Source organism: Oncorhynchus mykiss, chromosome 14, assembly GCF_013265735.2.
Source record: "Oncorhynchus mykiss isolate Arlee chromosome 14, USDA_OmykA_1.1, whole genome shotgun sequence".
Lineage (NCBI taxonomy): Eukaryota > Metazoa > Chordata > Actinopteri > Salmoniformes > Salmonidae > Oncorhynchus > Oncorhynchus mykiss.
The window spans coordinates 13,296,983-13,318,799 of record NC_048578.1 but is presented as its reverse complement, the minus strand read 5'-3'; the positions used below and the strand labels follow the sequence as shown (position 1 = coordinate 13,318,799).

The window sequence follows — 21,817 nt, the reverse complement described above, 5'->3', positions numbered from 1 at the left end:
TTGTTTGAGGTTGTGGACAGGTGTCTTTTATACTGATAACAAGTTCAAACAGGTGCCATTAATACAGGTAACGAGTGGAGGACAGAGGAGCCTCTTAAAGAAGGTCTGTGAGAGCCAGAAATCTTGCTTGTTTGTAGGTGACCAAATACTTATTTTCCACCATAATTTGCAAAGAAATTAATTAAAAATCCTACAATGTGATTTTCTGGATTTTCTTTTCTCATTTTGTCTGTCATAGTTGAAGTGTACCTATGATGAAAATTACAGGCCTCTCTCATCTTTTTAAGTGGGAGAACTAGCACAATTGGTGGCTGACTAAATAATTTTATGCCCCACTGTATATCTCACTGGTCACCCCCAAAGCCAATTCTTCCTTTGGCTGCCTCTCCTTCCAGTTCTCTGCTGCCAATTACTGGAACGACCTGCGAAAATCACTAAAGCTGAAGACCCTTACCTCCCTCACTATCTTTAAGCACCAGCTGTCAGAGCAGCTCACAGATCACTGCACCTGTTCATAGCTCATCTGTAAATAGCCCATCCAATCTACCTCATCCCCATACTATTTATTTATTTATCATGCTCCTTTCCACCCCAGTATCTCTACTTGCACATTCATCTTCTGCACATTCTACCATTCCAGTGTTTAATTGCTATATTGTAATTACTTCGTCACCATGGCCTATTTATTGCCTTTACCTCTCTTATCCTACCTCATTTGCACATGCTGTACATAGACTTTTCTACTGTATTATTGATTTTTTTTTATTTTTATTCCATGTGTAACTATGTTGTTGTATGTGTCAAACTGCTTTGCTTTATCTTGGCCAGGTCACAGATGCAAATGAGAACTTGTTCTCAACTAGCCTACCTGGTTAAATAAAGGTGAAATAAAAATAAATAAATATCAGTTTGCAAACAACGTAAAAAAAAAAAAAAATGTTAATAAAGACCATACAAAATTTGTCTCTTTTTTGATTTCTTGAGTAAGGCAGCTCCAAAATGAAGGTGTTTCAGTCTACAGTAGCTCAGTGCTTTCTGCGGTGGTGGGGTAGCCAGCGGAAAATACGGAGTGTAGGGGTTGGTAATGTGTTCTAGTTGCACCATGATTGGCTCAGTGTTCTGTCACTCATGGGGACACTATGTCACTGCCAAATCTAAGGGTAGAGCTCAAATTCAAGCCACTTGGGTGCTACCATAGAGTTACATTAGAAGTGCTCATTCAAGAAGGCTCAAGGTCATTGGCCACAGATAAAATCACGTCAAATCACGTTATATCTACAGTAACTTTGATTGGACTGATCATGTCAACATCATACTTTCAAAATCTTAACAAGCAAGCTCGCAGTCATCATCATCATGAATCAAGTCGACAATCTACTGGCAAATCCTTTTCCATCCTTGTCATATGAAGAGAAATAATGAAGAGAAATTATAGATAAAACATCAGTGATCATTGGCCATTGGACATAAGCATTACACAACAAGTTAGAAACCGCAAATTCAACAATGAGTGGTTTGGAAGGAATCAGTAGCTAACTGCAAGCATTCCAAAGCAATCACTAGCCTGCTATTCAGTGGAGTGGGTGTGTGGTCCAAGTCTGGGTTTAAGGGTCTCTTTTCCAAGCTTAAAAGGATAAAAGTTCAACATTGGCCATGCTGTCAATACAGCATGACATCTGTCACATTCAAAAGAACGGGAATCTCGGAACTGGGAAATCTCAGACTTCAGAGATTGTGAACTCTGGAAAAAAACAAGCTCCGACTGGGAATATACGTTTTAAATGGTCATCCAACTCAGAATTGCAAGTAGGGAACTTGGGCCTCTTTCTAGAACTCCGTCCTCAAGATCACTGACATCATGATTCAACCTTGTTTTTTCCCCCAGTTGCCTTGAAAGCACCATAAATCCAAAGAATGACAGAGTTTGATGACAAAATTTGCCCACGAAGGACCACCGCGCCACCTTGTTCAAGTGAGCACAGCACAACAAGGTGAGTCCAGAAATCTCTTGTATGCTGCTGCATAAATTCTGTAATATGCCAGGGAGATATGTAGACTGTAGCTAAGAAAGCAATACCAAGTGTATGTTGTGTAGTAAACTGTTAGTAATCCATGTGCCTCACCCTAATAATCTGGTCCCTTTCCCCCTCATAACTTAGCCTACTGCTCTGACTTGCTGGTGTACATGTAGCCTATAGCCTGTTTTAAAGAAATGTCATCATTGAATATTGTAAGAGCTTTCATTCTATGCTTATATGCCCCCTTTTTTTATCCTACGGGTCTGACTTGGTGTACAGGGAGAGTACTATAAGAACGGCCCATGTTCTGAATTATGTCGCTGGACATTTCAAAAGTGCAGAACAAATAGCTAAATTGACTACGTTTGTCCTAGCTCACTCATTAGTGTCTTAATCGAAATTACGGATTGCCTCTTTTCCTCTCGTCCCTTTATGCCATAGTTTGTACATCTAATTTGTCAGTAGAAACCACATTTGTTTAAGCAAGTCAGCCATATCAGCTATTCTTTTTTTAAAAGGCATTAAATGAAGCTGAATAAACTGTTTCACTGCCAGACAAGGCTCCGCTGATAGCCAGGTGTAGCATTGGTAAGGTGTTGGGACTGCTGTTGGGACTCTGCTGTTGGGACAGCTTTATGTAGGCCCTGGTGTTTTAAGGGTAAATTGGCAATTTCTCGCATGGAATAGCCTTCATTTCTCAGAACAAGAATAGACTGGCGAGTTTCAGAAGAAAGTGCTTTGTTTCTGGCCATTTTGAGCCTGTAATCGAACCCACAAATGCTGACGCTCCAGATACTCAACTAGTCTAAAGAAGGCCAGTTTTATTGCTTCTTTAACCCCCCCCCCCCCCTATTTTCTACATTTTAGAATAATAGTAAAGACATCAAAACTATGAAATAACGCATATTATTTATTTATTTATTTTTTACCTTTATTTAATATGGAAGTAACCAAAAAAGTGTTTAGCAAATCAAAATATATTTGACATTTTTCAAAGTAACCACCCTTTGCCTTGATGAGAGTTTTGCATACGCTTAGCATTCTCTCAACCAGCTTCATGAGGTAGTCACCAGGAATGCATTTCCAATAACAGGTGTCCCTTGTTAAAAGTTAATTTGTGAAATTTCTTTCCTTCTTAATGCGTTTGAGCCAATCATTTGTATTGTGACAAGGTATGGTTGGTATACAGAAGATAGTCCTGTTTGGTAAAAGACCAAGTACATATTATGGCAAGAACAGCTCAAATAAGCAAAGTGAAATGACAGTCAATCTGTAACATTTCAAGAACTTGTGTCGTCGCGAAAACCATCAAGCGCTATGATTAAACTGTTTCTCAAGAGGACCGCCACAGGAAAGGAAGACCCAGAGTTACCTCTGCTGCAGAGGATAAGTTCATTAGAGTTAACTGCACCTCAGAATGCAGCCCAAATAAATGCTTCATAGAGTTCAAGTAACAGACACATCTCAACATCAACTATTCAGAGGAGACTGCGTGAATTAGGCCTTCATGGTCAAATTGCTGCAAAGGACACCAATAAGAAGAAGAGATTTGTTTGGGCCAAGAAACACGAGCATTGCTACTAAAGGACACCAATAAGAAGAAGAGACTTGTTTGGGCCAAGAAACACGAGCAATGGACATTGGACCGGTGGAAATCTGTCCTTTGGTCTGATGAGTCCACATTTTTGGTTCCAACCATTATGTCTTTTTGAGAAGCAGAGTAGGTGAATGGATGATATCCGCATGTGTTATTCCCACCGTGAAGCATGGAGGAGGAGGTGTGATGGTGTGGGGGTACTTTGCTGGTGACACTGTCAGTGAGTTATTTAGAATTCAAAGCACACTTAACCAGCATGGCTAGCAAAGCATTCTGCAGTGATACGCCATACCATCTGATTTGCACTTAGTGGGACTATCATGTTTTTCAACAGGACAATGACCCAAAACACACCTCCAGGCTGTGTAAGGTCTATTTGACCAAGAAGGAGAGTGATGGAGTGCTGCATTAGATGACCTGGCCTTCACAACCCAATTGAGATGGTTTGGGATGAGTTGGACCACAGAGTGAAGGAAAGTAGCCAACAAGTGCTCAGCATATGTAGGAACTCCTTCGAGACGTTTGGAAAAGCATTCCTCATGAAGCTGGTTGAGAGAATGCCAAGAGTGTGCAAAGCTGTCATCAAGGCAAAGGGTGGCTTTGGAAATTATCTGCAGTGCTCAGCTCTGACTTCATATTCTCCTATGAGATCAACATGTAAACAATCCTAGAATACTCTTTGGTTACAAATAATGTTTCAAAAGTATCCAGTTATAGAACATCAAAGCAATTCCTTTATGAAGGCCACATATGTGTATTTTGATTACCTTTTCATCAAGATTGACTAGTCTGTACTGATATGATTTTCATGTTATGACCTGTTATAGCACTTTTATTTTAACAGTGTCATCTTGGTCATGAGGGTTATCGGTCACAATGCAAAGACAACGTTTTGAAATCAAGATTTTCATTTTTATTGAAAAGTTGGCCAGGATTCTGTACAGCAGAGAGGGTGTGCGATACACAGGGTTAGGAAGTGGGGGGTGGATATTGAAACTTCTTTTCCCATGGTGCATCATACCCTGAGCCGAGAATCATGTGTAAAACAGCAAGATATTTCTCGTTCCCTCTTTGGTGCTGCAATGGACTGCAGGAGAAAGGAATGGGGGACGAAAAAGGAAGGGGGGGGGGGGGGGGGGTGAACGAGGGAAAAGCTAAGGTCGGATCACAGGAGAGAAAGAGAAGAGTAGAGAGAGAGTGATGGAGGGGTTGTCTGATTTTCAGGTGTTCTGTAGCCAGGTGGTCCTTCAATTGAGGTTTCAAAGAGGGGGGGATTTTTAATGTCACCACTCTCCCTTGCTGTTTCAGATGGTAAGCTTCAGCCAGGGGTTCGGCAAGGCCTCAGACATCTCTCCCCCTCTCTCTCTTCCTCCGCCCCTCTCCCTCTCTTCCGCTCTTTCTCTTTCTCTCCTTCCCTGAGCCTCACTTGCTGGCCATGGTGTAGCATCCCTGCTGGTGCCACTGCATGTCGCGGATACGCCTCACGGACTGGAACTGGGGGTGCCGGGCGCCGAACTCGTTGAAGTGTTTGAACTCGCCCTTCTCCAGAAGGTACTGGGAGCCACGGTATCCGGGGAACTGGTAGCCCACCCAGCTGAGGGGGAAAAGGAGAAGACCAAATTATGTCACTAGGCAAGTCTGTCACTAAAATATCAGCCGTTCTCCTACAATCTTTTCATTCTAGATTTATGTGTTCTTAGTTGTGAGTTTAATTCTGTCAATTCCTTTTTCCATCTCTATAGCAACACTTACGTTCCACAGCTGACCATTATGCTGCCGACCCTGTCGGTGAAGCCGTAGGAGAACAGAGACGGAACGTCATCGTCCATGATCTCCATCTTACGGCCCTTGAATTCCCCAACCTCGTACAGGCAGATCTTGTGCTTCTCGGGGTCCTGAGAGAGAGGGGAAAGGAGAGAGGTGTGTGAGAATGAGGGAGGTGTTCAGGAGATAAATGTACAGGAGAGAGACAAAAATGGAGAGAGAGTAAAGAAAGACAGAGTGAGAGATCAGGGGGTAGGTAGCAAGTCACAAAGAGAGAGGATGTGTATAAGTGAGAAAAATTAGAGAACAGATGACACAGAGAGATGGTGAAAGACGAGAGGAGTGTCCCCACCATGCGGACGGGCCTGAAGGACAACAGGTAGTCGTTCTTCTGGCAGTTGCTCCAAGAGTCCCAACGGGGGAACTCTCCCTTCTCCAGAATGTAGTGTTCGCCACAGAAGTTCATCTGCTCGAAGCCCACAAAGCTATACAGGATAGAAAGACAGTGTTACTTTATTATACAGCTGTGTTGACATATCTAATTAGGATTTTTTTTTTGTTTACTGTAAATGATACTGCTACATCTACCATTATCCCACAAAGCTACAGGGATAGCAGGACATTAATAGACACTAATATATAGTTTAAAAAACTGGAGAGGTTGACTTACGGTCCACACTCAATGCGGAGGGAGCGGACGCGGTCCATGCCCATCTCACACACGTTCATGCACTCGTTGCTGATCTCGACCATGCGACCCTGGAAGTTCTCCTGGTCGAACACAAACATCTGAGGGGCAAACAGAGAAAGAGAAGCAGACATAAGTACATCATCAACACAGATGGTGTCTGGCTGTATCAGTGAGCCGATGATATTCCATTAGATTGGAGCCAGGAGACGTCCTGTTAGTTGAGGACTACTTGCCTTGTAGGACATCATGCCCATCTCAGACTTCTTGCTCTGAGCAGCCTTCCCGTCGGTCTGGGAAGCAGCCTTCCCGTCGGTCTGGGAAGCAGCCTTGGACTTATCACTGGACATGATGACTGGAAGGGAGAGAGAGGGATGAGAATGAAACAGTCTCAAAACAGTCAAGAAAACACATCCAAGGTGTTGGGAACACAAATAATGTATGGAAATACAATAAGGGATGAAGATGGAGTGAATGGATGCTATCAGGGGAAGAGTGGTATTTGGGCTTGGGGATGCAGTCTACATGTGTAATATAGTGATGTACAATATGAATGTTACATGTATTATTATAGCGACTTCTAATTACTGATTTCAAAGTCAGACTGCTGCTGAACAGCTGCTACTCCTCTTTCTCTCCCTTCTCTCTTTACCAGTGTATGCAGGTGCCAGCATGTGTGCCGTGTGTGTCTGCTGCTCTTACCTGTGTGTGTGATCTGCCTCACTCAGAGAGTGTTTGTGGCTCAGAGTGCGCCCCGCCCTTTTATATGCTGGCGCCCAGAGGAGGAGGATTAGAGACAGAGAAACAAACCTGCTGAGGTCAGAACCACGAGACAATAGAACCACCGCATCATCAGAGAGGGACAGCCAGAGAGGGGGGGCCAGCCACGGGGACCAATGAGATCCATGGTTCATTGAGAAGGATTGGAGGGGGGTTGATAGTGGAATACTGTACATGATGATAGGGTCTAACCACGAACAGATACGGTATCTGAGCGATAACACTGTACCAGTATCTGTGATAAGCAACTAATTACATGTTTCACACTCTGGTATAACCTGTGACAAAGACCTGTACATATATTGTGTTCATGATCATAATAATATTGATCCTATGTCATTTTGAGGAGCACATTTCCCACGCTCAGTGTGCATAAGGTAGACAACTAAAGAATAACAGCAACAATACATCAAGAAGTGGAACAAACTATCACAACACATAAAACCATTACCTACTAATGTAATAATATGTTGTTTTTAAGGGATCAAACATTAAAATCTAGCTTGAATAGGTGGAAGGATATTTACTGAATAGGCTCACTATTTACATGAGAGGACATGTGAAGTGCGCTAACCATCTGCTCATAATCAGTACCAACTTCTATTACAAACAGAACATTTCTGGTCTTGTCTTCTCTCTGAGTCTCATCTCATCACCATCGGTTTTGAAACAGTTGAATGGGAGCTCAAGCCTGAAGCAAGTCATTAACACGTACTTTTTAATTGATGCATTATTGGACCTCACATTATCAAACTACAGGGTTTTGATTAAGAGAGTGTCAAGTCTATAAGGTGTCAGTACGATTTCGTTGAGGTGTGAGGAGTGTGGTGCAATTTTTTGGGGGGGACTTTAGTGTGCTTAAGGGGCCAGGGTACCATGTATAGGACTCAAGGATGGATGAGGACTCAGATGGATGTGTGGCATGATTTAGGTGTGTTTGTGTGTGCTACCCATGGCATCTGTGAAAGGGGGCAAAACATCTCTGTGTTGTCCTATGTGTTTAGTGACTAAGGAGATACTATTACATATAGATGTCCAACACTTTCTCATTCTCAAATGTTTCTATCCTGTCCATATTCTATTATAAACATATTTGTATACTGACTTTTTCTCTCTACCCAAACGGTGCATGTGCCCCTTTAATCTCCACATTCTCCACCTCTATCCCGGCCTTTGTGACTGCCGCACACCGGACTGCTGACCAGCACGAACTGACCGGGACGTTATTGTTCCTCTCCCATTCAGGGCAAACCCCGAACGCTGTGCACAGAGAAGACTGGCGTTCCATAGTTAATGCTGAACTGGCGTATCGCGCAGTTTCGATGGCATGACCGGAAATAACAGGAGCGCGCTGTTGGCCAGTGTTCTAGGTGGGAAAAAGTTATTGTGCGCGTACCAAAGGCCTGCACCATGGACGCGCTCCAGGGGGGGCGCTTCTCGTCACTCCGTATAAAACTGAAGCGCCAGGATCTCTTGAAGCTCAACGCGAGATAGCGTTAGGCGCGTGTCACTACCGAGCTCATCACGAATAAGTGCCAAACTAGGTAAGGTGCCAACTCCGTAACGCATTTAATGCAAATTATAGGGACAGTCAGTCAGATAGGCCATTGCAGGCTTATTCAAGACGCGTTTACACATTCATTTAAAACTCACCAAAAAGCACTAACCCTGAAACAACACGTTAACCTGCAGTGCACATTGCATAGATTGGCTACATAATGTATAGTAAGTAGACTCGTTTAACTGATCCGTGTCTCCATATTGCCTATTCTGGTGTAGCCTACAAACTTGGATGGACAATAAACGATGTGATGTTTTACCGTTAGTTCACAATAATTTCGATTTGTTGCGTATTATTTGTTTAATACGATTGGCTAAAACAGGGAGCGAGCTTGTTAGATACAATATCGTGTAGCTTTATCATAGATTCATTGATCGGCATTAGTATGAATTCAGCTCATTAGAGACTTTGCAGTGACATTTCTTCCAAATAGTGCATAGCGGATAGGAGAAGTGTTAAACGGGAAACATTTTAGAGAGGTTGTCTTCCAAGGCATGTTCACTTGAATACCAGTGTGAAGCCTTGATTATAGAATAACATAGAATGTAATAAAATATAATATAATGTTACTCTGTCTGTGTGGATTGTTGGCGTTGAGGTGACTTATAGAGTGTAGGAGAGTTGAGGAGATTGTGTAATGGAACGTTTGACTCCTGCCTCTTAGGTGTAAAGATGTACAGAACCACTAGATCACCAATGATGCAATCCCTTGTCAACTCGGGAATGGGCGTGGCTCCTTTCTTCAAGGTAACACACCTTAGAGGAGCCACATACCTTTGCATAAGTGGGATGGGCTCTGTCACCTGAAATGTCCCTCTTCTCATCTTCCATTTATTCTCCCTCTCCCCACCCATCTCTCTCTGTAGGTGACTGTATTCGAGCAGGAGCACTTCCAGGGCAAGTGCCAGGAGTTCACCTCTGAGTGCTGTAACATCCACGAGTGTGGTCTGGACATCATCCGCTCCATCAGAGTGGAGAGTGGGGCGTGAGTTTCACACTGTGTGTTTACGCCATCTGTTTAGTGGGAATGTTTATTTATGGACAGAGGAATCCAGGTGTGTAATCTGTCTGTCTGTGCGGATGAGCGAGTTATTTTGTTTATAGTGGCTGGTTCAATGTGGGTGTATAAGATGGTAGTTCAACGTGTAAAATATCTCTCCCACCCCACTGTAGCTGGGTGGGCTTTGAGCACCATGACTTCCAGGGCCAGCAGTTCATCCTGGAGAGAGGAGAGTACCCCCATTGGGACGCCTACAGCGGTTCCCTGTCCTACCACGTGGAGCGCCTCATGTCCCTGCGTCCCATCTACTGTGCTGTGAGTACCACAGTGTGTGAGATAGAGAAAGAGGAGATGTGAAAGAGAATCAATGCAGTTTTTTTTTATGTCTGCCAAACGGATACATTCTATTGAGGCCTTCCTTGAGAAACTCCCAAATTCTTGGAATATGGTCATATTTTTGTGTGTATGTGTAACCTTCCTCTATTTCACTCAGTCCCACATGAGCAGTCGTATGATGATCTTTGAGAGAGAGAACTTCATGGGCCGCAGTGTTGAGCTGTGTGACGACTACCCCTCCCTGCAGGCCATGGGCTGGTCCATGCCTGAGGTCGGCTCCATGCACGTGCAGTGTGGCGCGTAAGTTAACCTCTATTATTCACCACACACACACGCTACGTGTTAGCAAACAGCTGTGGTTTAATACTTTGCACACACGATCGATATGCTAAACCTCAGTGTTAAATGAATATCTCCTATCGCTATCCCCCAGCTTTGTGTGCTACCAGTACCCCGGCTACAGGGGCCAGCAGTACATCATGGAGTGTGAGAGACACAGTGGAGACTACCAGCACTGGAAGAACTGGGGCTCCCACTCCCAGACCCCCCAGATCCAGTCTATCCGCCGTATCCAGCATTAAGAGGGGCTAGAGGCTGAGAGGCCCAAGAACCGCAATCCCCAGCCCAGATGCTGCTTTACCCTTTACCCCCCCAACGGAAGACCAGCTGCCCCTAACTACCGACTCACCACATAACACTGACACACACAGCCGCTCCGAGGTACGATGAGACTATATCGCACCGGTAAAGCACAGGAACACACACACACACACTGACATGACTGACATAACAGTTTATTTTTTATCAGGGTAGAGCACCCACACACAGACACACACCTGCGCTGTACTACCTGAACCCCTGTCCAGGTCACCTGGGCTGAGCAGGGAGCCACACATCCTGCTCGAACCAGAGGTCAACGCATCAACAGGCACCAGTTTCAAGATGGCCACCACCGTAGTGCAGCCTTAATGTGATGTGTGTAGGAGGTTGAACCAAAGGTTAACTAATAAACTCATGTTCACTTCAGTCGCGCAGGCCTGTCCTATCATTATGCGGTGTGTGTGTAGGATAATCTATAATAAATACCATATGGGATTCAACATAGCAGCGTCTCAAGATGAGCTATTTGGGTCCAATGTAATAAGCCAAGGGCTTGTACACTGCATGTCAAACCCTCTGATAAACATAGATATAACTGAAAAACTACTTCAAATAAACCTGTTGCTTTTTTACAAAAAATGAATAGCCTTGCTGTATCCACTCAGATTACTGTCACCGCTTAAAGACACTACAACACCATGATAAACATCTCAGCTATTTAGGCTGCACTTAAAATATATTCACACAAGAACATCTTTAATCTGTTTTTTAAACAGAAAACAGTCAAACACCTGGGGAGGACAGTAATAATGACAAACATGATGTGATTCCATTCTAGAACAATCCAAAAGCAGAATCGGAAGATGTAGGCCTGTGGTGATTGACACTCAACCAATGAAAGTCGTAAATTCCTGTGAAACTGAACTAACAGCAGTGTAAAACCTGATTTGTTGGCAACTCACAATGAAACATTTGGTATATGAATGAACCCAAACTCCTCTGCACAAGAGGCAAATATAGCTGGTGTTTTTCTACACGGGTCATTGAAAACTTTAACACAATGATGTTGTAAAGGTCTGGGCAGTGAGATGTAGACTTCAACAGAGCACAACTGACCCACAGTGTAAAACATGTTCATATTTGACGATCTAAGTGCTGAAAACTAGAACTCAAGCACAGAGCTCTAAAGACAAGGTGAGGTAGAAAAAAGGTACAACAAAAACGTCCCCATTTTTTTAAACATCCATTCGTCCTCTTTTGTTTAACAATTGGTAACTTGGAGGAACTCAACCACACAATCATGCTTCTCCATCAAGCAGAAATCTGTACATTCCTTGTCGTTATGCCACGGCTGTCTATGTGGCAGCCCCTCATTGATTCTGTACTGTGAGATGGTCCACACACAGCAGTTTGTCCATATCCCAGTCTCCTAGCAGGGGGAGATGTTGGTCACACTAGGGAAACAGGTATAGGAGGGACATGGTCATAGTTAGTGTAAAAGCAAAGAAACCTCAGATTAGAGTTGAGTGTGATAATCTGATTGATAATGTAGACTACCGTGTGTATGCACTCAGTCAGAGCAGAGATGACATATATCCAATAAAAGGGGTGTGGTCCAACTCTCCTCCAATGACATCAATCTCCTCTTCCGCCTCAGAACCAAGCCCCTCCCCCCAGGAGCCAGGCAGTATGATAGGAGGGACTGGGGAGGCGCTAAAGCCCCCCAACACATCCACTTCCTCCTCTTCCTCCCAGCTTCCTGTTGACCCTTCGATGTCCACCTCTCGGATGGAACGTGAAGGATAGGAGACTGGAGGCTTTACTATCCCAGAATGCATCTGAACTGTGACCTTCCACTCTCCGATTTGGATTGGTGGGTTGTGGAGTTCGGTCTGTTTTTCTGCTCTGTCTGTCATCCATTCTTCTCCATCTCCATCTATATCAATACTTTCATCAGAATCATCTATCGCTCTGATGTCTTCAACATCTATTTTGTCCATCCGTGTCTCCCTCTCTTCTGTCTGATCGGTCTTTTGTGGTTTAAAAATAGCCCATCCCGTTTCCTCTCCATCTTTCATTCTGCACTGTGTCTGCAGGACTTCCCTGGTCTTCTGGAAGGCTGAGGAGGTTGTCACTTCTTTCCCAGACTCCTCTCTGTCCTCAGGGTGTAACTGCTCTCCACAGGCTGGGGCTTCTGGAACGGAGATGGGAGGGTGAGGTTCTGAGAGCGTTTGGACCAGTGGGACTACTTCTACTTCTGGACATGCACACTTGGTCTCTCTGTCTCCTTCCTTCCCTTCCACCTCTCCTCCTCTGACTCCTTTACTCTCCTACTCTTCTCCTTGCTGGGTCTGATCCTTTCTCCCACTCCAGCTGAGGCTTCTTCCCTCCTCCTCTTCTTCTGCTACTCTTCTTTGTTTCTGCCCCTCGGCTGGTCTGTTCTGCAGGGAGGCTGGTCTGTTCTGGTGGAACTGGAGCAGATGTAACCTTTGCACACACACCATTGACGTTTCTCTTTCTGGGTGGTCTGCCTCTCCCTCTCTTCACAATAGCCACTGCCCCAGACACTCCCCTCACAACCTCCTCGCCCTGTCTGATTGGCTGGGCACTCTGACCTCTGAGCTTCTCTGGGGTTCTGATTGGGCTGATCGGGGGATTGGGTAGGGGTGGGGTTTTCTTGGTAGTGTCAGACTGCTGCTGGCCGGGCCTTGGTCTGAGAGATAACAACATTGACTATAATTAGACCACTCAGCCATAAAACACCTATACAAATTATACACGGCTAACAATTTACTGAAGAATGCATGAAGTATACTGAGTAAATAGTAGCAGATGTTTCATAACATCAAATGTTGAGGAAAGACTCTCACCTGAGATTTTATCTTCTCAGCCGACCGACCTGATTGGGCAGTTTGCTGGGGGTAGGCGTTTCCCTGGCAGCATCCTCGGGTTGGCATAGCTCCTCGCCTGTACGGACAGACACACACAGCAACACATCATCCACATCCGGTAACGGACCACTCACAATCTTGCAGTTCCTCGCATTCATGGAGTACCCTTTCTTTATCCTCCTCTTCTTCTTGATCAGTAGTCTGGTCCTGTCTATGTTCCTCTCCCCATGACATTTCTTGGGCCTGACTTTAGGTTGGATGTTGATCTCGGCTCGCAACCGTCTTCTGGTCATCACCCTCCTCTCTTCCCCTGGGCTGGGTGGCAGACTGGTAGGGGGTAGAGCTAAGGTGGGCTGGACACTGTTAGGAGTTGAGTATGGAAGAGGTGATGTGTGAGAGAGAGGAAGGTGTGTGTTTGCGGGGTGTGTGACTGTGCTACACTGCTCTACGTGGGTTGTGTATGTGTAGCTGGGTTCTGGTTGAGGCATGTATACCTGGGCCACGTGTGTGTTACTCTGCCCAGCGTTAGAGGGGTGTTTATAGGCTGTGTGTGTGTAGCTCTGCTCTTCTCTGACTTGAGTGCTCTGAGTTCTGTGTTCAGCTGTGCTGGTCACCATCTGGGCTCCACTATAGTTCCTGAGAGCGGTGTAAGGCTCCGAGAGGCTGGCTGTGCTTCGAGACCCCTCTCTCTCTCCCTGTGCCACTGGGTTGGATGCTGCCACCTGCTGCTCAAACGACCTGAGGAAGTGGTCCTGGATGTCACTCAGCTCACCCTCCACATGCTGCTGCAGCCCCACTTCTGAGGAAGACTTGGCACTTCCAGAACGGTCACCCGCACCGGTCACCTCGGTAACAGCGTCCATGGCGCTAGGAGCCGATCCTGGCAACCACCACAGGTGAAGTTTAGGCCCATCATGATGTCCTCCAGCAGGCGGTCAAACTGCTCGACAGAGTCCTCCTGGGGAGGGGGGGGGGGGGGGGGGGGCAGAAGGGGGAGGGGGGCAGTGTGGACGAGGGACAGGGAAAGGGTCAGGTTAGGGGCAGGGAGATGGGGACGAAGGCTCGGACCCACCACTTCCACAGTCTTGCTCTCAGTCTTGCTCTCTGGGACACCTCCATCACCCCCTGCTCAACCTCAGACCCCTCTTCAGGACTCCTCTCACTCTACTACCTCCTTCTCTCAGCCTCCTGGCTCTCCTCTCAGTTCCCCCCCTCTTAGATCCCCCCCACCCGCCTCCTCCGGCCCTGCCTCCCTCTCAGGTTCTCCTCCTGTGGTTGGGAGGGATCGAGGAAGTAACTGATACTTCAGGTAGTAAAGTTATAGTTACAAAGTAACATAAAATTGAGGCCACCAAAACGGGAGAAGATATGAGGGATGAAATTCCAAATTGAAGTTGGAATTTTTAAAACATGTTTAGCCCAACTTATCTTAAAACTTTTATTCCACGTAGGAAAATCAAAAAAAATGGAGACCACCATATTCATGTGAGTTCATAACGACAGATTTCCTAATATAATGTGTACGATATAGGGACTGGGCTGCATAAGTAAGTCTGGAGATACCTTCAGCTTTAGAAAGCAAACTCGATCTTTCAAGGATAAATCCCTCTGCATCCAATGGTTCAACTTCTTTTTTTTCTTCTTTCAATAATAGGTATACAATTTAATGAGCATCTTTCTTGTTGATCCTTAGATATATGGTAATCCCAAGGTATGTTACTTTTTCCTTGACTGGAATATTGCATATAGAGGGTATCACACAGTCTTTAACAGCAAACAACTCACACTTATTAAGGTTTAGGCAAAGACCAGATGCTTTGGAAAATATATTTATCACATCGAGTGTGTAGTACTGTATGCTGCAGCTCAGCGGAGCCACGTCAGTCAGGGTTAACAGCGCGGGCGCACATCATGACAAGTGACGTGAGATTCAACAAGGAACAGCAGCACTAGCTAGCTAGCTTTATAATTCTCACTCAACATTATTATTTGCGTGGTTCTTTGTATCCTGAACGCCCACAGTCCTACCAATCATTACAGCAAGGAAGAGACATCCATTGCATCCAACAGTGTAAGAGAGAGGATCCATCAATGTGCTTTCTATCTTGAGTACGTAGCTAGCAGACTAACAGACTTAACACGCTAGTTTACTGTCTAGACACGATTCTACTGTCAGAATGCCAGGTAAATGGGCGAACATTTTGCAAAAACTAGGAAATAGAAAGGGGTATAATGTAATGTATTAGCATCGTGGGAGATGACAGAAAAGGTTGTAGGTATATTGCAGAGGAAAAATGCGGGCCCACCACGCCGATCTTATTTCTCATTCACAAACGGAGAAACAAGAGAAATGCTGCTCCATTTTCTAATGCAAGAACATTGTTTGATTCAGGAACTACATTTGTATGAGAATAACAGTTAAACAATCAGCCTTACAGATCGCTTCACATTTTGCATGCCACTCCATCATTGCAACTAGATCACCTGGGATGCATTGAAGACATTGCAAAGAAAGGAATCAATTTCCCCAGAACAAAATGCACAGCGCTCATGAAGTTATAGGGCTCGCAGTGCATGAGGAACTAATAAATAAAATTGTGAACGAGTCTAACTCGTTGATTATTGATGAAAGTACAGACGTCACAACCAAGAAGCAACTGCAGCTTCTATGGGGATCACCAACATGTACCTCCTTTGGCCCCTCACTGGCAGGAACCCTGTTTCTGAGTGTCCCATAAAGTCCAAGAAATGGCTTCAACCTGGTAGTGGGGCTCCTGGTTGGCCTAACCCAGCACTATCTGTCTGTTCCTCTACTCTCTGTAGAGCAACATATGGGTAATGGCAGCAGCAGCACCAACTTGTGTGGGGATCACTTCATCCTAGATGGATGGCTACTACCAAACTAGCACTACTGTTTTGGTGTACTTATCTCTACACATTAATTTAAATGTATTATGAAATCAAATCCAAAAAGCAAATTGTTGGGGATTTTAGTTTTTCATACTCCAGTTTAAAGGAATACAATTATTTTAGAGCAATGTGACTTGTATTAACACTATTTCACAATGATTAACATTGTGTTAACACCATTTCACAAGAAAGTTTTCTGAAAAAAAAACCATACCTCTTAACCATTCACTATCAATCATTTCAATAGTTCAGATTAAATAATTTAATGAAATGAACCAATAAAAAGGGAAAAATGCAGAAAATCAATTTGACCATAAGTATTTAGATTGCACATTTATCCAATAGTTGTCTCCATAATGACAAACTCCTCTAGCTGCTGAAAAAAAAAGTTGGGCAAGTTTTCAGGCCTTTTGGGTGGGTTTTGAGTGGTCATTGGATTACACATTTTAGCTTGACCTGGCAACACTGCTAAATGGGTTGCCACAAATGCATCTGTAGAGAAAATCCATACGGTCTATGAAAATTCTTTATTTGTGTAGTGTGTACTGGACTGTAAACTGTACAGACGAGTAAACATTTTTTAAACCAAAACTTCATTCCCCCTCAATTTTCATTTTTCTCCCAAATTACGATTATTGTATTAATCTAAAACAATTAACTGTAGATCTAGGCCAGACCTACTGGAATTTAAATCATGAAATAAATTCACCGTCACTGACAGACAGTTATACAGGGCTAATAAATCTAGATTAAGACATTAGAGCATTGTAGACTATTTATAGCCTAGTAATGGTCCAGACTCCAGGTTCTCATAATCTGCACATTATATATACATAGCCCAAGTGGCTGTTGAATAGAACAGACATAGGGACACAATTGAGTCAAAGACAGAAGCCCCTGGGAGTCACATGCAGATCTAATCATGATCTGATAATGAACTTCACCGCAAATTCCACAGGGAGATTCTAAAAACCTTTGATCCACCTTCAAATAGAATCCTATGGCACAGGCAGAATTCATCCAAATTCCACGACTCAGGTTCAAAGGGTTCCATTCCCAGTGTATTCCATAGGGTCAGTGAAAAGGACTGGGTTTGAGGGTGAGGTATCCTTGTGCGGTTTGGGTCTAGGCCAACGTTCCTCGAATTTCTCAAAGAAGAGTGGATCGGTGAATGGCCCAGAGTAGATAATGTGCTGGATTAGGTAGATGATTGCCACAACCATTGCACTGATCAGAAAGAACGGTATGAGCGGCCGCAGGTGAGCCCACACGACCCCCACCTCATATACCAATGATCCCAACCCACCTTGGTTACCAGTGTGAGTGGTGCGGCGAGACGAGTCTGGGAACATGGTGGGCGAACCATCCTGCGTGTTGGAAGACGGGGAAGAGAGGTTATCCATAGTGGAGTAGTAGAATGAAGAGTGATGCAAAACTCTTTCAATATTTAAGTTATTTTTAGCCTGTGATGTCTCCAGTTAGGCTAATCATCCATGGAAAAAATAAATGCAAAGAACATTCTGTAGTTCAAGTCACTAATCTCTTGCACCACACACTTCCTGTGCTCAGTAGCTGTTGCTCTCTCACACAGACACTAGTTACCCCCAGTGCTTGTCAATAGTCCATGGCTGGTAAGGTTTTGCTCTTTGCTCCAAGTTTGACTTGAAGACTTGAATCTTCATGGGTCTGAAGTCAACATGTTTAAATCCTTACTAACATGCCATCTGGAGCAGGTGGTGTTCCCTCTTTCTCAATCTGTTCTTTAGTTTTCCTTCTCCTGCCCTGCTGTGTGGATTCTGGAGAAACATGACACTGCGCATGATTGAGAGAGTAAATGAAGGAGAGTGGCATCTTTAAATAGCTCTAGTTCTACCAAGTGACAGGAGAGTGTGCAACAGGGGAGCAAGGAGAGAGAATCTGCTGTATTAAGTGCCCTCAAATTTAGGGAGAGACACATAGGCTACATGCATACCGTACACACACTAACACTTATTCGCTCTCATACGCTCACACAGGGACAGACCTAATGATTTGGAGGCCCTAGGGGGAAGAATCATTTTTAGGACCCATGTCGGTATATTAAAAAAATATTTGATAAACCATAGATTTTGGCCTTACTGCTAGTCAAAAGGAAGTGTTTAGAAGTGTCCTATACCCGAGATATAAGCTCAGAATATTTTTTTTATACCGTGGAATCGGGGAAATGCCCTATTCACTTCCACTCATTTTTCGGCCCGGTACTGGGTTACCTTCAGACGAGCCCGTGACACTTGTTGGGGTCGTAGAGCAAAACGGAGAACACCAGTATTCGGGAGTTTCAATTTCTAGGGTAAACCGTTCAAACGCTACAGACGTTTTCGTGATGTCTCCTGGCCTGACAAACATGGCTGTAGCGCTGACGTCGGCAGATGCAGTGGATTGAGACGCAGCCCATGTTGAAAAAAACATCTCTATTTTAAACAGATTAAGGGGCTCGAGCTGAGAATTGTTCTATGCCCAGCTCATGAGGCCCCCTCCGCCTAATGGCAAGTCTGCCAGTGCACTCACACACACTTGAGGCTTCATGATCCATCCTACAGCTGTAGTTAAATTGCATAAGCTGTAAGGCAAAGAGATGTCTGGAATACTGATAAGGGTTTACGAGGGGACATTGAGACACTTTAAAGCGCTCATGTTCATTGGTCACATCCACCCTGGTATCGTCTCACAGCGTGAGACATGAGTCAAAGGCTGAGCACATATTGAACACTCAAATTTCATCGGTGGTCAAAATGTTCCCCAGGGTCACGTTAGCCTGTTAGGTCACATACAGCAATGTCTAGGACTTACTGGCCAAGGAGTAGACTCAAAAACAAATGCAGAGGGGTAGAAACACCTTTCAGGCATCTCAAATGTAGTAGATGCAAATTAACTGTGATTGGGGCACAAGACTGAGCAGACCACCCCTAGCTCAAGGCTTCATGGTTATTAAGGCGTGAATGTGTGTGTTTGAGTTAGGGTGTCTTTTTACCCAGACAAACTACAGAGTACTCCTTTAATTAGACGTGTTTATCCCAAGTACACATCTCTAGCTGTCACACATGCACACAAATCTAATCTGGTCTGAGAAAAGATCTTTATTTTATAAAACAGTATTGCCAGTTACATATTCTTAGTGAAAAAGAAACTTTTCAGAGCCAAGGCAGGTATGTTCATCATCATTGTACATGAATAGGCAATAATAACAAGAAATTATGCATGTGGAATTGGTCTCTTGCCATTCAAAGAAAGTGGTAAAAACAGAATAAAAAGTATAACAGGTTGCATATGCTTCACCCATCACTCTCAACAACCATTCCCAAATCAGAAAACAAAATATTAAAAACACAGGCACAAAATTAAGTCAAAGCACAAAGAACAGGATCTTCTATACCAAAATGTGCTTTTAGTGTTTTCCCCTTAGCCTGGTCCCGCTGTGTCTACACCCGAGTCACCTCTGAGGAAACCAATACTCTCAATACGTAACAAGTGTCATTTATAGAGAAGACCAACATCATTCTCCTTTTCAACCATTGTCATTGGTCCATATCAGCGGCACATTGCTCTGTCCGGTGTAACAGTAAGTACTGACTGTGCGATTAGCGTTATAGGTGGTTCAGAGAACTGTCTTTTATTAAAACAGACACGAATAATGTCTAACATGCAGAATAAAGAATCTTGTGAGTTCTATGCAATACATTTCTAAACAACCCATCCGATTGAATAAGCCCCAGGTCTGTAGTGGGGTTCTGTATAGTAGTGTGGGGGATGAGTTCCTAGTGTTGTAGTTTAGTGTTGGAACGTTATCTAGTGTATGGACAATGTAGGACTAAGAGCTGTGGTGCTTTTTAACAGTGTGTGAACTGTAGTATTCCAGCTACCTGCACAGCAGAAGCTAAATCCACACAGCCATAGTTAACATTTCAGGAGGGAAAGACGGCAGTCTAACGGTCATATCTTTACATTAGGGGAAACAGACACGGGAAAAAAAATCACCCAACAAAAGATGCAGTTGGTAAATCTGTAAAAGCCACAATTGAAAAGAACAGACAAAATAAATATTTGCCACAAGAGTAGAAAAACGCATGAAAAGCACAAAATGAAATCCTTTAAAATAAAACGGTCATATGGGTTTTGTTCGTTAACGAAGCTCTCACACACACATCCATCTCACACAGATCTCCTGTATGGCACTCACACAAACACTGACCTTAAACTCTCCCAACTAACCCAAAACCAACCAGACGAAGATAACTAGAAGAGATTAAAATAACTCATAGAAACATTCTGAATCTATGAGGCCGAGCCCCATTGGTCCACCAGTCACTTCCCACTCACCAATCCCAATCTGGGCACTATTTAAATTAAAATCAACCTTGAAGGCAGACACCTCCCTTACCAATCAAACATGTCCTCTTTTTATATACATACCCTACAGATATTTAAAAATAAATTCATCTCAGGATGCAGGTGATGGCAGCAATCTGATTCACGACAACACACATGGATCAGTATGAGGACGATAAATCTAACGAACGACAGGGAACGCTCACTGAGCCAAATTTTGGATGTAAGTAACCATAGAAACAACAGAAATAAACAATGATTGTCAAACAAAGATGATTGCCTTGAAAAAGGGAATATCAATAAAACTTTAGATATATTTCTGATGCTACTATGATCCGTGTGTGTGTGTGTGGTGTCAGTTTGAGTGTTAGATTTCTGATTGCAACACAACTGCTTTCTTTGGATCCCAACCCTCATCTTCATAACCACAGACTTGTGATGGAAGGAGTGAAAGAGGGGGATGAGAGCAAGTCTGTGGGTCTCTCCTCAGTAGCAGTGGTAGGGCAGGGGCAGCTCACTCTGGGTGATGCACACTATCAGTTTTTCTGGAGGGAGAAGAGAATGATAGGCAATACATTTGATTAGTGCATGTGTTTATACTTCAAAGAGTAAAATGCAAACAGTACACTCAAGTGGACTCTGTGGTGCAAGTATGTGAGTATACACAATATGCCAAAATGCAAGTGCCTACGGTATATTGTTAAGGTATATGATACAGCGTAATACACAAGTCCACATAGCATACCAGTGTGAAAGACTCTTGGGTATTCAATGTTTCCCCTGTATTCATCATTGCGCCAAATAGTATACACTGAGTGTACAAAACTTTAAGAACACCTTCCTAATATGGAGTTCCACCTCCCCCTTTTGCCCTCAGGAAAGCCTCAATTCATCAGGGCATGGACTCGACAAGGTGTCAAAAGCGTTCCACAGGGATAGTTGCCCATGTTGACTCCAATGCTTCCCACAGTTTTCAAGTTGGCTTGGATTTAACAGGTGACATCAATAAGGGACATCATAACTCACCTGGTCAGGCTCATGAAAGAGAAGGTGTTCCTAATGTCTTGTACATTGAGATATATACACACACACACAAAACAAAAATAAACACAACATGCAACAATTTCAAAGAATCTGAGTTAGTTCATCAGTCAATTTAAATAAATTCATTATGTCCTAACCTATGGATTTCACATGACTAAGCAGGGGTGCAGCCAGCCAATCAGGAGTTTCTCCCCTCAAGAGAGATTTATTACAGACAGAAATACTAAGTTTCATCGGCTGCGGTTGTGAGACTGGTTGGACTT

The 21,817-nt window shown here is 43.9% G+C and overlaps 4 protein-coding genes across 19 annotated transcripts in view; 1 reads left to right on the top strand and 3 right to left on the bottom strand.

Annotated features, from left to right (window-relative positions):
* Positions 1-4,505: 4,505 nt before the first annotated feature.
* On the bottom strand, positions 4,506-6,859 carry LOC110488845 (beta-crystallin B1-like). Its single transcript, XM_021561268.2, has 6 exons — positions 6,770-6,859; positions 6,304-6,422; positions 6,050-6,168; positions 5,732-5,864; positions 5,368-5,510; positions 4,506-5,209 (listed from the first exon to the last, which is right to left on the bottom strand). Exons 2-6 carry the CDS (start codon positions 6,415-6,417, stop codon positions 5,038-5,040), a joined length of 681 nt encoding a protein of 226 aa, XP_021416943.1. The 5' UTR covers positions 6,418-6,422; positions 6,770-6,859; the 3' UTR covers positions 4,506-5,037.
* A 1,453-nt stretch (positions 6,860-8,312) lies between these two features.
* Positions 8,313-10,770, top strand: LOC110488846 (beta-crystallin A1-2-like). The gene is made up of 6 exons (XM_021561269.2): positions 8,313-8,391; positions 9,073-9,155; positions 9,275-9,393; positions 9,582-9,723; positions 9,902-10,044; positions 10,178-10,770. Exons 2-6 carry the CDS (start codon positions 9,081-9,083, stop codon positions 10,323-10,325), a joined length of 627 nt encoding a protein of 208 aa, XP_021416944.1. The 5' UTR covers positions 8,313-8,391; positions 9,073-9,080; the 3' UTR covers positions 10,326-10,770.
* Positions 10,771-11,079: 309 nt separating this feature from the next.
* Positions 11,080-14,192, bottom strand: LOC110488844. 2 transcript variants are annotated; one of them, XR_002468492.2, is made up of 3 exons: positions 13,215-14,192; positions 11,902-13,057; positions 11,080-11,798 (listed from the first exon to the last, which is right to left on the bottom strand). XR_002468492.2 is itself a non-coding variant. In XM_021561267.2 (2 exons), exon 1 carries the CDS (start codon positions 14,096-14,098, stop codon positions 13,223-13,225), a length of 876 nt encoding a protein of 291 aa, XP_021416942.2. In that variant the 5' UTR covers positions 14,099-14,192; the 3' UTR covers positions 11,080-13,057; positions 13,215-13,222. The 2 variants fall into 2 exon arrangements, 1 of the variants encoding a protein (XP_021416942.2); XM_021561267.2 differs by having other exon boundaries at positions 11,080-13,057.
* Positions 14,193-19,241: 5,049 nt separating this feature from the next.
* LOC110488843 (catenin delta-1) overlaps positions 19,242-21,817 on the bottom strand; it is a 44,371-nt gene continuing 41,795 nt past the window's right edge. For 14 of the 15 annotated variants that reach the window (XM_036942985.1, XM_036942993.1, XM_036942995.1 and 11 more), the window contains one exon: positions 19,242-21,055. In XM_036942985.1, coding sequence (XP_036798880.1) covers positions 20,997-21,055 — 59 coding nt within the window. In that variant the 3' untranslated portion in view covers positions 19,242-20,996. The remainder of the gene's footprint in view (positions 21,056-21,817) is intronic. The other variant, XM_036942984.1, reaches the window with a different exon arrangement.